Source organism: Geotrypetes seraphini, chromosome 1 (genome assembly GCF_902459505.1).
Source record: "Geotrypetes seraphini chromosome 1, aGeoSer1.1, whole genome shotgun sequence".
NCBI classification, from domain to species: Eukaryota; Metazoa; Chordata; class Amphibia; order Gymnophiona; family Dermophiidae; genus Geotrypetes; species Geotrypetes seraphini.
This window is the reverse complement of record NC_047084.1, coordinates 373527700-373545578: the sequence shown is the minus strand read 5'-3', so window position 1 is coordinate 373545578 and position 17879 is coordinate 373527700. Positions and strand designations below refer to the sequence as shown.

The window sequence follows — 17879 nt, the reverse complement described above, 5'->3', positions numbered from 1 at the left end:
AACTAATGGTTGTATTTCAGGTACTATGGCAGAATCTATAACTTTAGTTTTGCCGAAGCCAAATAAAGATCCTATGTTGGTTTCAAATTACAGGCCTATTTCTGTAATCAATGTAGATGGAAAACTTTTGGCTAAATTATTGGATTTACACTTGGCTAAGGCTCTCCCATATATTATTGGTATGCACCAAACGGGGTTTGTTGCTCAGAGACATTCCTCAAATAACACCAGTCTAGCTTTTCATATGTTAAACTTAACAAAAGCCTTGGAAGATCCCGCTTTCTCTATATCCTTGGATGCAGAAAAGGTTGATCGTGTGGAATGGACCTTTATGTACCAAGCAATGGATTGGTTTGGTATTGGTTTAGGATTTATACGGATGATTCAAACTTTGTATAACTCCCCTACTGCTAGACTATATAAACAACAATTTTTCAGAACATTTTGGTCTGCAGAGAGGTGTTAGACAGGGTTGTCCTTTATCTCCTTTGCTTTTTGATATTGTATTAGAACCCTTGTTATTAGCTATTCAAGTGAAGGATATACAGGGTATTCCTTACACAGGTCGGTAATACAAGGTATCTACATATGCAGATGACATATTGCTGCATTTGAGAAATCCTGAAACAACCATTCCACACTTGCTGGAATTAATTGAGAAATTTGGGAAAGTTTCAGGATACAAAATAAATAGGAGTAAATCAGAAATTCTTCCACTCAATGTTCATTATACAAAAAGATTATTTGATTCTTTTCCTTTTCTTTGGAAAGAAGAAGGAATAAAATATTTAGGCATTTGGATAAAGAATATGCTGGAAGAGACAATGAAAGTGAATGAAAATTTTTTATTGCAAAAGGTCGCAGAAATGTGTGAGCAATGGAATCCATTACATATTTCTTGGTGGGGGAGAGTTCAAACTATACAAATGATGATTTTGACTGTGGTTTGTTACCAGTTGGGTATGTTACCAGAGTTTTTTCCGGGGTCTTTTTATAAAAAATTGAATAGTAGTCTTACAAAATTTATTTGGCGGGGTAAAATAGCAAGAATTGCTCTAGCATCTTTACAAAAGCCAATCAAGGAGTGGGGGGGGAAATTTTCCTAATTTTTATAGGTATCATCAATGCTATATTTTGCGTCAAAATATAGCATTGATGATTGGATCCTCCCAGAGCTCATGGAAAAGTTCCCAGATTAGTTGACGTTGGAATGGTAACTCATGTTCCCTCTGAGATTAAGCCATGTTCTCGGTATCAAAATGCCTAGATTATATAAAGAAAACAGAATATTGGTAGCTACATGGAAAACATTACTTTATGTTAATAACTTAACACCAATTTCGATACTTAAATCAACATATCAGACCCTATGGCTAAACTCCAAGATTTGAATTGGTGGATATAAGGTCATCTGGAAATATTAGATGAAGGCAGGTATACGCACTTTAAATGATGTGATTTCTAATGGTAAGCTGCTTGAATTTTCACAATTGCAATACAAATATGGTCTTAATAAATCACAAAACTATAAATGGTTGCAATTGAAGCAGGCCATTCAGGTAGGGTTCCCTGAATGGAAAAATCTTAGTGATCAGTATAGTTTGCCGTTCTTGTGTTTTTAGGTGGACTTTCTCGGACATCAGGCCGCTCAGTGGTATAAATTAATATCGGGATTTTTAAATAAAAAACTAAAAACTGGTCTTCGGGATATTTGGAGCATTGAGATTAAGTAGCAAATTAATGCGTCTCAATGGCCACAAATTTGGTCTTGGAAGATGATATGTACAGTGTCTACATCTGAGACAAACTTGTTTTTTTTATTTTACATAGTGTTTTGGATTCCAGTTCATTTACAGAAATTAGATAGCTCTAAATCTAATAGGTGTTGGCACTGTCATCTTGAAGCTGGAACATTAGATCATTTGATATTCTATTGTCCAATGATTCTGGCTTTTTAGACATCAATATGGGATCAAATTGTATGTTGGAAATCCAGTGGCATTATCGTATGATACTGTCCTGTTTGGCATGTCAATGAGGGCTAAGAGTCAAATATCACCTAAAAATAACAGGCTTTTACTTATGACAGGGGTTGCCATACAACAGATTACGAGTAATTGGAAAAATTGGGAAAGACTGAATTACAGTTTCTGGTGGAACTCTTTATGCCACATTTATAAAATGGAAAGGATAATAGCCACACATCAGGGGAATTTTAAAAAAAATTTCAGGATATCTGGGAGCCATTAACAAAATATTGTAATGACTGAATATTTCCCCTTAAAAATGCACATCCAAGATGGGGGAAGGGAGTTCTATGGTTTGGATATTAAATAAGATATATTAGAATGAAGTTTATGATAGGTTTTATTGAATTCTGATATGGAATTTAATAGAATATTAAGTGTTATATTGGAGTTTGAAATGATGTTACACTTATTGTAATTTTTTTTTTTTTTTAAATGAATAAAGAATTGGAAAAAATACAAAACAATGTTTCTGCCCCATCCCCGCAAGCTCGGTCCCTGCAAACCATCTGATCCCATCTGCACAAGCCTCAGTTATAATTTTATATTTAACATTTTATTAAAGTATAAAAAGAAATAATATCCTGTACAACTGTCATTTTATAAATAACAAATACAGAGCAAGGATCAACAAAACCCCTGTCTCCCCTCCCCTTCATATACATCCCTTCTATCAAGAAAACTGAATAAGCCAAATTATTACAGAATGCTACACAGAAATATCATGCTAACAGGATACTGCTGTCACACATGACAGGAATAGTGTTAGGGGAGTGTAACTAGGACAACTGCCTCCTGGTCAGAGAGCCCTAAGCCAGCTGGAAACTAAAGAAGCACTAGCTGGGCTTTGCAGTCCCCAGTTATGTCCAACACCAATTCTAGCAGGATGCATATTTTAAATCTGATATATTCTAATCACAAAATAGAAATAAAATTATTTTTTCCTACCTTTTGTTGTCTCTGGTTTCTGCTTTCATCTTCTTTTCACTCTCTTCCTACCAGTGTCTGCCCTCTCTGTCTCTTCAATCCAGCACCTGCCCCTTCCATCCACTGTCTGCCCTCTCCCCCTTCCATATGGTATCTGCCTTCTTTCTATGCCTCCCTCCCCTTTCCATCCAGCCTGCGCCCCCTCTCTCCTTTTTACGCGATTCACTGCTCTTTTCATTTTTATCTCTCCTACACCAGACTTAGTATCTTTGTCCCTCTCTCCTTATTTCTCTGCTAACCCCCCCTTCCCGGCATCAATCTCTACTTTCTCATTCCTTTCTCTCCCCTTTCCCTCATCTGATCTCTCCATTTCATCCTGACCCCTTCCCCTCCTCTAATCTCCCTGCCAGCTGTTTCCTTCCTTTTTTTCTTATCCCTTCCCTCCTCCCCCTGTTCAGCAGTAACTCTCTTCCCTCTCCTTTCCCTCCTTCCCTCCAAGTCCAGTAGCAGCTGTCCCTTTATTTTCCCTTGTCCAGCAGCTTCCCAGCCTCCTTTCCCTCCTCCCCTCCCAGCAGCAGCTCTTTTCCCTCCATCCAGGTCCAGTAGCAGCTGTCCCTTTATTTTCCCTTGTCCAGCAGCTTCCCAGCCTCCAACAATGGCTTTCTCCCCTCCCAGCAGCTCTCGGTACTTGCCAGCCCAGTGATTCACTAAGGCAGCCTTGAGTCCTTTGATGGGTTGCGCCGCCTCTGAGGCAGGAGGAAGTTGCATCATCGGAAGCGGGCTGTGACTCAATAAAAGCCCCAAGGCTGCCTAAGTGAATCGCTGCTGCAGGAAAGTGCTGGGAGGGGAGCGAAAGGGAGGAAGCCACTGTTGGAGGCTCTTGCCAGCCCTGCGCAGACCGGCAGGAATTTTCTGCGGACCGGCAGTTAAAGAACACTGGTCTAGAATGTCTCACCTATCTAATGGAAAAGAGCTTACCAGGTTAAGTACATAATCTCTCGTTCACAAAAATAGTTCAATTTGATGAGTGGAAGGAAGCAACAGAATATACTAGGGTTAAACATTTTTGTAGTTTTGTGCTCAGAGTAGGGATTTTTTTTATAAAGAGAAATCCCCCCCCGCCCCCCCGATGTTAGCAGTGATTTCTGCTTACCTTGAACTAGCTTCTGAAAACAAGGTCTTTCTAACTTTTGAGAAAGCATGCATTTATAGTTCAAAGTTAAAGGCGTATCGGAACCTAGAGAAAAGATCATTGTACATGTTTGTGGGTTTTGTTTACCCTTATCCTCTAGTGTCTCCTTCAAACTCTGTGCTCTGCCTATACATTATAAAGATCTTAGTGTACAGCCATTTACTAGGATCTCAGTACATGCTGAAGACAGAGCATACACTTCTGTAATGTTGGGTTATAAATATTAGAACAAACCTCCCATAAGACATTTTTTTCCCCAATTTATTGATAATAGCAATTTTTTTGAGGAGGAAGAGAAGGAAAACACTTTTTCATGTCCTTGGGATTTTTCTTTTGTCTTTACAGATATTCACTGGCAATGATAAAGATAGCTCCACATAATGAAAGCACTTGGAACTATTTAAGAGGGTAAGAGTTTTTATTTCATAACACAATAGTTAATGGGTTACATCTAGTTCTAAAATATGTTAGTTCACAAAACATTTTATAAATAATCTGCCATTTCATCAGGGTTAGAGCCACACATTTGCCAGCTTTTGAGCACATGAATTGGTTCTTCCATTATAACTGCATTCCTGCCAATCTGAATTTCTCTTCAGTTCACTCAGTAGCAGTGATGTAAGACATTTTTACCCTTTTTAAGCACATTACTTTTTTTTTTTTTCTTACTGCTTATCTTTAAATATTGCTGGTGTCAACAGAGCACCCTCTGGGTTCTGTCTTTCCGAATGGAAACCCTGAAATCCATAATTCTGGCTGTTCACCCAGGGGAGTTTCTGACTTCTCTCGATCTGACGGAGGCATATCTGCCTGTTCCCATTTGGGCCTCCCATGAATGATGCCTTCACTTTGCGATTTTGGGAGAGCATTATTAGTTATGAGTGGTTCCCTTTTGGTTTAGCTACAGCGCCGCGCATCTTCACCAAAATTATGGTTGCGGTAGCAGCGGCATTGTGCAAGGAGAGCATTCTGGAACACTCCTATTTGGATAATTGGCTGATTCGAGCAAAGTCATTGCAGGAGAGTTCACGGGTCATGACTCGGGTTGTGGTGTTTCTGCTGTCCCTGGGCTGGGTTGTCAACTTGTTCAAAAGCAGGTTGATTCTGTCTCGGCACTCAAAGTATCTCAGCATTCTTTTTGACACCAGCTTTGGGAGTTTTCTTTCCAGAGGCCAGGATGTGCAATTTGCAGATGCAGATTCCCTTTCTGATGGATTGCTGATGTCCGCTGGCACAAGACTTTCTGCAGGTCTTGAGGACCATAGCAGCCTCCTTGGAAGTGGTCTGGGCTTGGGCTCGCATGCGCTGCCTTCATTATGTATTTTTTTGGCTGTGGTTGCCACATATTCACGATCTGGACTCTCTGATCCCGCTCTGGGGATTGGTTTGGCGCAGCCTACGCTGGTGGTGGCTCCTGTCTTCCAATCTGCTTCAGGGATTGAGTCTCAATCAGCCCCAGTGGACAGTGCTTCTCACGGATGCCAGCTTTGGTTGGGGAGCAGTGTCTCAGTTGCTTGGCTCAGGGATGCTGGTCGTTAGTGGAAGCATCCTGGTTGATCAGTGTTTTGGAGACCAGAGCCATTCAGCTAGCATTGGTGGAATTCCAATCCTGGCTGGGGAGGGCAAGTCTGTTTGAGTCCTCTCAGACGACAAGACCACAGCAGTGGCCTATGTCGATCATCAGGGGGGCACCAAGAGTCATCTGGTGGCACTGGAGACCTCTCTACTCATAGAATGGGTGGAAGCTCGTTTTCAGTCATCTTGGCTTCCCTCATTGCCGGTGTGGACAGTGTTCAGATGGATTTTCTCTGTCACCATGCACTGGATCCCGGCTAGTGGTGTCTCGGGCTGGAAGCCTTCGAGTGATTGTTCAATTTTGAGGTTGGCCGATCATGGATCTCATGGCCTCAAGTATGAATGCCAAAGCACTGAGGTATTTCAGTCGGCACAGGGATCGTCGGGCCAAAGGACTGGATGCTCTGCTGCAGGCTTGGCTGACAAAGTGGCCTGCTCTATGGCTTTCCTCCATGACCTCTGGTGGGCAGAGTTCTTCTTTGGATTGCCCGACACGCAATCCGCGTGATTCTCATGGCTCCAGTCTGGCTCGGGCACCAGTGGTATGCAGATCTGGTTTGTTCTGCTAGCAGCAGTGGGATCTGGTTGTTTGGAGAATTTAAAGAGCAGTGGCATTTGGTATGGCTGGTTTAGCTGATGAACTGTGGGTCGTTTCTGAAAGGTTCTTGTTCTAATCAGTATCCAACAGTGTTTCCTTTGTCTTCTTGTAAGTGGGGAGTTGATATATTGTTTTCAGCCTAGTTGTTTTCTGCTTGGCTATTCGTTAGACCAGTGGTTCCCAAACCTGTCCTGGGGGACCCCCAGCCAGTCAGGTTTTCAAGATATCCCTAATGAATATGCATGAGAGAGATTTGCATATAATGGAAGTGACAGGTATGCAAATCTCTCTCATGCATATTCATTAGGGATATCTTGAAAACCTGACTGGCTGGGGGTCCCCTAGGACAGGTTTGGGAACCACTGCGTTAGACTGATTGTAATAGGGACTGCACAGCCCACTTGTACAGTAGCCAAAAGTTAGTGTCTCAGTCTCCACCTGCTGGCAGAGGAGCGTATTTAAACCCATTCGTTTCTGTGCCGGTCTGGAGGGACTAAAAGAGAGAAAATTAGCAGGTAAGGACCTAATTTCTCCTTATGCTTTATAAAGATGAATTTTCAACTGAAAATTATGCTCCTAAGTTTGGCTGAAAATAGGACAGAAATCTAGGAGCCTAACTGAAAAGTATAAATATGAGCTCAACTTTTTTTTTCAACATTGGGCCCATAGCATGTACAGTTTCTGGTGGATAAGACATGCTACCTTATTTTGCCTTTCTGTATTCTGATGTCTGCATCAATGATATGTTTCTAGATCAACACTACAAAATATGCACTCCTTCATTTTATCAGTGGTTTTTTTTTTTTTAAACTGTATTTCCCACTTTATTGTGCTTTTGCAAGTTTATCCTTGCTTGCTGAGCTAATTTTTTAAATACTTTTTTTTTTCTTCCCCCTCCTGTTTACAAATTCCGTTGCCTCTTACATTTATGTACTGGTGATGTTGCTTATTTCTTCTGTTTGTTGGAATGGTTATCCAGGTTTAAGGATAGAGAATGACGACTGGTTGTTACTTGTTTGCTTTTAGAATTTTGCAGGATCAGGGCCTTTCACAGTATCCTAACCTCCTGGAACAAATTCTGGAATTGCAGCATACACACTGCTCGCCCTACTTGATTGCATTCCTTGTGGATATATATGAAGACATGCTGGAAAATGAATGTGATAATAAGGCAGCAATCCTCGGCCAAGCCTTGGAGGTAAGCTGTGCTGCTTGAGTAGACAGTATTAATAATAATAATAATAATAATAATAACAGCTTATATACCGCAATACTGTGAAGTTCTATGCGGTTTACAAAGATTAAGCAAAGGTACAAATTGATTGACTTTAAGAGGGGAGGAAGAAAGAGGGTTAATTCACCAAGATGCAGCTTGGCATCTAAAATTTTCAATCTGTCAGATCAGTTGGCTGCCTCAGCAATTGCTCTTCCCCTTTAGTCAAAATGAGGGTAAGGGTGATTTATTTATTTTTAGTATTCGTATTCCACTTATAGTCTAAGTCAGGGGTGTCACTCAATCACATTAAGGGGGCCGAAATCCAAAACACAGGCTAAGTTGTGGTTCAGACCCCACCCAATCTCCTCCCTAGACCCCACTCCCATAATTATACTAATTATAACACCATTTTTTCCATTCATTTTTCATATATAGACACACAATATAATCTTATTGACACATAAAGGTAATGGTTAACCACAAAATTAAACTACACAAAATACACTGTATGCTTCTCAACATTCATTCCTACCAGAACACAGATAACCCCTAAGCAAATACGGGACCAAAACTAAAAGTACTAATATATTTAAAAAAAAAAAAAAAAAACAACACCCCAAGATTCTGCATGCAGTACAACCCCCAGAAAAAAAGATAGACAGCAGATTAAAATGCTCAAAACTCAATTCAAACACTAACTTGAAAATAAAACCATTCCCCCTACCTTTGTTGTCTCCCTCCCTCCATGCTGTGCCTCTCTCTGGTGGGTGTCTAACCTTCTGGCTGGCTCCAACCTGGCTGTGTTATGCGAGCCATGGTCCGATGTCATCTTGTGGCCAGCTCCCTCCTCATAGCCATAGTGTGCATGGAGCTGCATGCAGCAGCTCCTCATGCGTCCTGCACCGGAAGCCTTCTCTCTTACGTTGCAATGATGTGTGGGATACGCGAGGAGCCGTTGCATGCGGCTTCGTGCACATTACGGCTGTGAAGAGGAGGGAGCCGACCACAAGGTGAAACTAGGGGCATTGGACTGCGGGCCGCATAAAATGACCAGGCGGGCCAGATTTGCCCCATGGGCCTTGGGTTTGACACCTGTGATATAAGTGGTTTACATTCAGGTACTCGAAGCATTTTTCCCTCTCTGTCCTCATGGGCTCACAATCTGTCTAATGTACCTGGGACAATGGGGGATTAAGTGACTTGCCCAGGGTCACAAGGAGCAGTGTGAGATTTGAACCCACAACCTCAGGGTACTGAGGCTGTAGCTCTAACCACTGCACCACACACTCCCCACTTTCTTCATGGTGATCTTTATGATGGGAGATACAAGTACTGTATTTTTTGCTCCATAAGATGCACCTGACCATTAGACGCACCCTCGATTTAGAGGAGGAGAACAAGGAAAAAAAACCCATTCTGAACCAAATTGTGTACTGATATATACCAGGCTCTGCACCCAACCCCACACCCCTCAACAGGCTCTGCACCTTGTCCCCCCGCCCTGTCCCCCCTCTGGTGGTCTAATGGTAGGCCAGGACAGGGTACAGGGCAGGTCTAAGTGGTGGGCAGTCCCAGCCCTCCCCCCCCCCCGTGAGCTTCAAGGGCCCTTAGGGCAAACAGGGAAGTTGCCCTTGGTCCTGTGGCTTTAAGAGGCCCCCCTCTCTAACGCCACCATGCTTCTCCCTTGTTTCCTCCCTCATTCATCATCCTCCTGGCCTTCCCGGTCTAATTTACTGTTGCAGAGAATTGCTGGCATTGGAGTTTTTCTCAGAAGCAGCCCACGGCCTCTCCGCTGCACTTTCCCTCTTTCGTGGTCCGTCCGACGCTGAAACAGCCTCCTTCTCTCTGCTGTGCTTACAGCATGGTCGCACCAGCAACCGCTTCTGTTTCCTCCCCTGTCACTTTTTGATGAGTGAATGACATGCGCACACCTCCCTGCCTTGAGCAGCCTCCAGGTGCCAGTTCCTTTGGAAAGGCATGACGCGCATGCACAGACATTTTTTTCCTGGTGAAGGCCTAGCCCCGGAGATGGTGCTCTGATGGCCGCTGGTCCCGAGGTAATGATTTCTCAAGAGGCAGCTGTCCAGCGAGGGAGGGGCAGGAGCACGGAAAGCTTGCTCCTGCCAATACACCGCTGGCCCACCACAATTTAAAGATACCGGGGTGGGGGGTGTACATTCGCTCCATAAGGCACACTTATTTCCACCCACTTTGGGGGGGTGGGGGAAGTGCGTCTTATGGAGCGAAAAATATGATATTCATTGCTTGACTTTCAGTTTATACTGTAGGAGGAAAATTTGCTAGAATGAAAAGGCCCCCTATAAACAGTGTCCCAGAATGCCTTACATACAGTAGAAACATTCAGAAACATCTGTCTGGGGTGAGGGGTTTGATATAACCTATCTGGCAGATGGATTGCATGGAACCCTTAAGAGGAAAATGGGAACATTTATCCTTGAATACAGGTGGATAAACAGAGGCCCAGGGAGATCTTAACTGTAGATTAAATTTGTATAGGAATTATCTGGATGTTAATGCCATAACCATCCTTTCCTTAGCATCCATACCAGACTGGTGCAGAACCTAGAAACAGAAAAAGTAAGGCAGATAAAGACCATATTGCCTATTCAGTCCGCCCAACCTTGCTGTCTACCATTCTTTCCTCTCCCTTAGAGATCCTATGTACTGGACTTGTTCCAAACGTGCTTCAATTCAGATACAGCCTTTGTCTCCAACATTTCCACTGGAAGGCTATTCCACAAATTCACCACCCTTTCTATGAAGTATTTCCTCAAGTTACTCCTGAGTCTGTCCCCTCTCGCCTTCATCCTATACCCCGGTATTCCAGAATTTTCTTTCATTTGAAAGATTCACTACCTGTGTGCTTATGCCATGGAGGTATTTAAACATCTCTATCATATCTCCACTCTCCCACCGTTATTTCAAAGTACAGTATACATATTGAGCTCTTTGTCTATCCCCATATATTTTGATAAAGATTACTTTTCTTCTTGGTGTACCCAACAAGCTCTACCTCTGGATACATGTCCCCTGCCTTCAGTTTGGATTACCCTTTACATCTCTTGAACTCGGGTCTAAAGATTACTTCAGTTAAGAGTACACCTCATTGCCATCAGTACCTTTCACATTCCTCTTCACGAATAACCTTTGGCTACACACCCATTGGTTTCCAAATTTATGAAGGGACTTATGCACACACAGCCCCAAATCAAAGCACCTCCGGTTTCTTGGGACTTTAATGTTGTATTTTCCATTCTCATGAAGCCACAGTTTGAGCCATTGGCTTCTTCATTGCTTAAATATCCCACGTGGAAAGTGGTCTTCTTGATTTGCATTACTTCAGTTTGATGCGTCGGTGAACTTCAAGCACTGGTTTCAGATCCACTTTATAACACATTCTATCACAACAGAGTGGTCCTTTGTACTCATCCTAAATTCCTACCAAAAGTCATTTTGGAATTTCACCTGTCTATAATTCTACCTGTCGTCTTTTCAAGACCACATTCCCATCCGGGTGAAACTGCACTTCAAGTTTCAAGTTTAATAGTTCATTTGATCAAATCGCTTAATCGTGATTCTAAGCGATGTACAATTTAAAATACATTCAAAGGGAAACAAACATTATCCCAGGACAAGCAGGCAGCATATTCTCACATGTGGGTGACGTCATCTACGGAGCCCCAGCGCGGACAGCTTTTCAAGCAAACTTGATTGAAGTTTCAAGTTTGCTACACTGCACCACGCATGTGCATGCCTTCTTGCCCACTAGAGGGCGCATCCCACCTCGTGGTCCTCAGTTCAGTTTTTTCCGCGGAGCCAGAAGCCCTGTGGAAATTGTGCTCCTATTTTTCAGCCTTCTGACACCGCGTCTGGGTTGTTTAGCTCGGTCGCTGTGCTTTATTTATTGTTTTATCTGCATAGTCCGTCGTTTTTCGTTGAAAAAAAAACAAAAAAAAAACAAGGTTTGTTTCCTCCGTTCGGCTCCGGGGGCTCCCGGGAGCCGCGGCCGCGGGACTTCGTTCGTTCCCGGCCCCTTTCTTTTTCATGTCCCGTCCCTCGACGGGCTTTAAGAAATGCACCCGGTGTGAGCGGTTACTATCCATCACTGACCCCCACCGGTGGTGCTTGCTCTGCCTTGGACCCGAGCATCCGACTAATTCCTGCGATCGGTGTTCCACTCTTCAGGCTAGAGCGCTCCGTCGACGCCGCGCCAGGATGGCGGAGCTTTTTACAGTTGACTCCGCGCCCGGAAAGGCCTCGACGTCGGCCCCGGCCTCGCCGCGTGCCTCGACCTAGACTTCGAAGCCGACGCCTGCGACCAAACCTGCCTCGGATAAGTCCTCTTTTCCATCCCCGACTCCAGGGTCGTCGAAGAAGCCATCCTCGAGTTCCTCTGCGGCGGGTGGGTCATCCTCGGCCCCGCCCAGGACTCCAGCCACTAATGCCCTGAGGGAATACTCGAGACCGAGGTCGCCCTCCAGGGAGCATCCCCCGGCCTCGGACCTGCCTACCATGGTTGGGATCCCGGCGTTCCAGGACCTGCTCCGAGCATTGATTTCCTCGGAGCTGTCTGGCGCCCTCGAACAACTGCAGCGGGCTGCGACCTCGACTGCTTTGGCCTCGGGGGCACCGACCTCGGCGACCTCGGTCTCGACTCCCTCGGTCGCGGCACCACCGACCTCAGCCTCGACCTTGCCCTCGACCTCGACCTCGGGGGCCCCGCCTGAGAGCAGCGTTCGGCCCCGGGACAAGGTGCGCAGAGTGAGACGGATTTCCTCCTCCTCCTCGAGGTCCTCCCGGGGTTCCTCGCCCTCAGGCCGGCCTCGGGCGAGGCGTCGCCCGAGGAAGCCGAAGCGTTCGAGGCTCTCCTCGGCGACGTGGTTGCTCCTCGCCGCTCGGGGGCGAGGCCTTGCGGGTTTCGGAGCTTCGTCTCGACAACCCGAGGCTTCTCCGTTCCCCTGCGAGAGGGGGTTCTCGTGACTCCTCGCCGAGGAAAAGGGGGCGTACCTCAGTCCCTCGGACGCCTGGGACATCTCCCAGGGGCTCTTCGAGGCGGAGACGTTCCCCGACCCCCTCGAGACCATTAGATCTGGCCTCATGGGGCTCAGGTTCCGGTAGGGAGCCCAGTTATTCTCACGAGCCCTCCCCCTTTTGTTCGGCGGAGAGGTCAAGAACTCCCTCCCCGCCGGCCAGGCAGTCCTCCTTCTCTGGCTTTGTGCAGGACATGGCGCGTGCCTTGGGCCTGGACCTCATGGCTGGGTCGCAATATACTAAGGAGTTCCTCGAGGAGCAGGACCTTCCTGCTCCCCCAAGGGAATCCCCTCGGCTACCCCTGAACAAGGTCCTTCATCAGACCTGGCTTAAGAACCTGACTTCACCTCTTACAGTCGCAGCGGTGCCGTCTAAGTTGGAGTCCAAGTACAGGACGATACCACCCAAGGGGTTTGAGAAGGCTCTCTCCCACCAGTCTCTACTGGTTGAGTCTGCGCTCAAAAAGACGCAACCCTCCCGGGTTTCTGCGGCTGTTCCGCCCGGCAGGGAGGGTCGGACCCTTGACAAGTTTGGTCATCGCCTCTATGCCAATTCCTTCATGGCAACCAGGGCGTTAAATTATGTCTTTACCCTTTCCTCCTATCTACGTGGCATGGTAAAGGATCTGCCCCAATATCGTGAGACCTTGCCGGACTCCCGCAAGGAAGGGTTCGACAGGTTTGTGTCCAACCTGTCTCAATTGCGGTTGTACCTTTTCCATGCAGTGTACGATACGTTTGAGCTGGTATCGAGGGTGTCGGCCTTTGCGGTAGCTATGCGCCGGTTGGCGTGGCTACGCACCCTCAATATGGACCTAAACCTGCAGGAACGCCTTGCAGACTTGTCTTGCGTGGGGTCCGAATTATTCGATGAATCCCTGGAGGCGGCGACCAAACGGCTCTCGGAACAGGAGCGCTCGTTAGCCTCCTTGGTCCGTCCGAAACCTCGAGCCACGCCACAGAAACCCTTCCGGCCTCCCCCGAGGAGGTACCCTCAAAAGTCGACCCCGGCTTTTTCAAGGCCACTGCCTCAGCGCCCCCCTCGACAGGGCAGAGGGGGACAAACCAAAACTCCAGCGCAGGGTCCTGCCAAGCCGGCGCCGTCCTTTTGACGGGATAGGCGGATGGGGCCGGCCCTCCTCCGCCATCGCACCGGACCCCCTTCCCATAGGGGGTCGACTCCGGTCCTTTTACGCGGCCTGGACCGAGATAACATCCGACGTTTGGGTGCTCCGGACCGTCTCCGAGGGCTACTCTCTCAACTTTTGCTCTGCGCCGCCGGAACATTCACCGGGGGCTTGCCCATACGACCGGACCCAGCTCCCCGTCCTCATGGCCGAGGCCAGGGCCTTGTTGAGGCTTCGGGCGGTGGAACCTGTACCCTCCGACCAGCGGGGGCAGGGTTTTTACTCCCGTTACTTTTTGGTCCCAAAGAAGACCGGGGACATACGCCCCATTTTAGACCTCAGGAAGCTCAACAAGTTCCTGGTCCGGGAGAAGTTCCGGATGTTGTCACTTCCGGTATTATATCCTCTCTTGGAGGAAGGGGACTGGATGTGCTCCCTGGACCTGAAGGAAGCGTACACCCATGTTCCGGTGCATCCCGCTTTCCGCAAATTCTTACGGTTCCAGGTGGGCGAGCTGCACCTGCAGTACAGAGTCCTCCCCTTCGGCCTGGCCTCGTCCCCTCGAGTCTTCACGAAGTGTATGGTGGTAGTTGCTGCAGCACTCAGGTCTCGGGGGTTTCAGGTCTTCCCTTACCTGGACGATTGGCTGATCAAGGCCCCGACCAGGGAAGGGGTTATCTCAGCGACCCTACAGTCTATCGCCTTCCTTCAACGTCTAGGGTTCGAAGTGAACTTTCCCAAGTCCCAATTATGCCCGACCCAATCACTTCAGTTTATAGGCGCAGTGCTGGACACTGTTCGCCTCCGTTCATTCCTCCCTCCTCCGTGGTTGGAGGCTTTGGTTCGGTTGGGTCGTCTGATCCTTCAGCTGCCGATGGTGTCGGTTCAGCGCATGATGATGCTTCTGGGCCACATGGCTTCTACGGTCCACGTCACGCCGTTCGCCAGACTGCACATGAGAATTCCTCAGTGGACTCTGGCCTCTCAGTGGCGCCAGGAGTGCGATCCTGTCTCTTCTCGCATAACGGTGACTCCTTCCTTGAGACGCTCGCTCCGTTGGTGGACCGACTCTTCGAATCTTTCCGGGGGTTTGCTCTTTCTCGTCCCTCCGCATCGCAAGGTTCTGACCACGGACTCCTCGGAGTACGCGTGGGGGGCCCATCTCGACGGTCTGCGGACCCAGGGCCTGTGGTCGGTGGAGGACCGACGCTGTCACATCAATGTGTTGGAGCTTCGCGCCATCTTTCTGGCGGCTCGAGCTTTCTGCCACCTGCTCCGCGATCAGGTAGTCCTCGTGCGAATGGACAACCAGATGGCCATGTATTATGTGAACAAGCAGGGTGGGACAGGCTCTTGGCCTCTTTGCCGGGAAGCTCTGCGCCTTTGGGAATGGGCGTTCTCCCAGAACATCTTCCTACAGGCAGTCTATATCCAGGGGGAACAGAACTGCTTGGCAGACAAACTCAGTCGGCTTCTCCAGCCGCACGAGTGGTCACTCAACTCCAGAGTCCTGCGCGAGGTCTTCGACCGCTGGGGGACTCCACAAGTGGATCTGTTTGCCTCCCCGGAGACTCGCAAACTACCCCTGTATTGTTCTCGGATGTACTCCCCGGACCGTCTGGAAGCGGACGCCTTTCTTCTCGACTGGGGAGGGAGGTTCCTTCATGCGTTTCCTCCTTTTCCCCTGATCTTGAGGACGTTGGTTCGTCTCAAATCATCCAGAGCCACTATGATTCTCATTGCGCCTCGGTGGCCTCGTCAACACTGGTTCTCCCTGCTTCTTCAGCTCAGTGTCAGAGAGCCTCTGCTTCTGCCTGTGTTTCCCTCTCTGCTGTCTCAGAGTCGGGGTTCGCTGTTGCATCCCAATCTTCAGTCGTTACACCTGACCGCTTGGTTCCTTTCCCCTTGACTTCGGTTCCGGTTTCTCAGTCGGTGCGGGAAGTTTTGGAAGCCTCGCGCAAGGTCTCGACCAGGCTTTGTTATTCCCAGAAGTGGACCAGGTTTTCCTCCTGGTGTTCCTCACGTCATCTGGATCCGGATTCGGTCCCAGTGTCTTCGGTACTGGACTATTTATTACATTTGTCTAATTCCGGCCTGAAGACGACATCTGTCCGGGTACATCTCAGTGCCATTTCGGCTTTCCATCGGCACTTGGATGGACGTTCTCTTTCGCTTCATCCTCTGGTGGCGCATTTCATGAAGGGTCTAATCAATGTTTGTCCCCCTCTGAAGCCCCCTCCTGTCGTTTGGGATTTGAATGTTGTCTTAGCTCAACTGATGAAACCTCCCTTTGAGCCTATCGACAAGTCTCTCCTGAAATTCCTTACTTGGAAGGTGGTATTTCTGATTGCCCTCACATCTGCTCGATGGATTAGTGAGTTGCAAGCTTTGGTTGCGGACTCACCTTTCACTGTGTTCCATCATGACAAGGTGGTTCTCCGCACCCATCCTAAATTTTTACCTAAAGTTGTGTCTGATTTCCACCTCAATCAGTCCATTGTCCTTCCTGTGTTCTTTCCTAAGCCGCACTCCCATCCTGGCGAGACGGCGCTCCACACGCTTGACTGTAAGAGGGCGTTGGCATTTTATCTCCAACGTACCAGGTCTCATCGGAAGGTTCCTCAATTGTTTTTGTCCTTTGATCCTAATTGTTTAGGACACCCTGTTTCCAAGCGCACCTTGTCCAACTGGTTGGCTGCTTGTATTTCTTTTTGCTACGCTCAGGCTGGTCTTACACTCCCGGGTCGAGTCACGGGGCATAAGGTCCGGGCGATGGCAGCTTCGGTTGCTTTCCTCCGATCTACTCCTATGGAGGACATATGTAAAGCTGCCACTTGGTCTTCGGTTCATACGTTCACCTCCCACTACTGTCTGGACACTTTGTCCAGAAGCGACGGCCGGTTTGGCCAGTCGGTGTTACGTAATCTGTTTTCCTAAATTGCCATCCTCCCACCTGCCCTTTTTTGGTTGGCTTGGAGGTCACCCACATGTGAGAATATGCTGCCTGCTTGTCCTGGGATAAAGCACAGTTAGTTACCGTAACAGGTGTTATCCAGGGACAGCAGGCAGATATTCTCACAACCCGCCCGCCTCCTCGAGGATGGCTTCTTTGCTAGTAATGGAACTGAGGACCACAAGGTGGGATGCGCCCTCTAGTGGGCAAGAAGGCATGCACATGCGTGGTGCAGTGTAGCAAACTTGAAACTTCAATCAAGTTTGCTTGAAAAGCTGTCCGCGCTGGGGCTCCGTAGATGACGTCACCCACATGTGAGAATATCTGCCTGCTGTCCCTGGATAACACCTGTTACGGTAAGTAACTGTGCTTTACAAACTTTAAATAAAAACATTAAATTAAAATAGTCAAATATATGCATAACAATAGGTAATGACGGTGAATGAAATACAATTCGTGATAGAAAAGCAGAACAAAAAAGGGAAAACACATGAGGGAAATGAGTAATGAAACAAAAAACACAATCAATAGTCACTGAGTAATAGATTAAACATCAAAAGCATCTTTAAAAAGAAATGTTTTTAAAATACTTTTAAATTTTTCCAAATCATGCTTATTTCGTATATAAATTGGTAGAGCATTCCAAATCTGTGGAGCAGTTACAGAAAAAATAAACTGCCGTCTTGTGCCAATAATCTTGAGCGAAGGAATAGTCAGTAAATTTTGTTCGTTGGATCTTAAGGTTCTGCATGGAAAGTACGAGATTAGTAGTTTATATATAAATGCCGGCGTTTTATTGAGAAGAGTTTTAAAAGTGAGCAAGCAAAGTTTATATGTTATTCGATGTGTGATTGGAAGCCAGTGTGCGTCTTTCAAAAGAGGTGTAACGTGATCAAATTTCCTGGATTTGGTTATAAGCTTAATAGAAACGTTTTGAATGATTTGAAGGCGTTTAATTTCATTCAATGATATTCCTTTAAAAAGTGCGTTGCAGTAATCTAGTTTGGAAATCACCAAAGAGTGAATCAAAATGTTTAGGGATTTCGGACATAGAAATTTAGAAATTGCTCGAATCTTACGTAATCTATAGAAGGTTGTTTTAACGATAGTACTGATATGATCATGAAAATTGAGTTTGTTATCAAAAGTTACCCCTAAAATTTTTATACTGTTGACTGGTTGTAGAGGGACATTTTTTGGACTGTAAACTGTC

At 46.7% G+C, this 17879-nt stretch overlaps 1 protein-coding gene across 1 annotated transcript in view; it reads left to right on the top strand.

The window, feature by feature from the left end:
* The window catches only part of FNTA (farnesyltransferase, CAAX box, alpha), a 97016-nt gene that overhangs the window by 51880 nt on the left and 27257 nt on the right, over positions 1–17879 (top strand). The window contains exons 7-8 of the mRNA XM_033915481.1: positions 4492–4554; positions 7346–7517. Of these exons, the coding sequence (XP_033771372.1) occupies positions 4492–4554; positions 7346–7517 (235 nt within the window). The remainder of the gene's footprint in view (positions 1–4491; positions 4555–7345; positions 7518–17879) is intronic.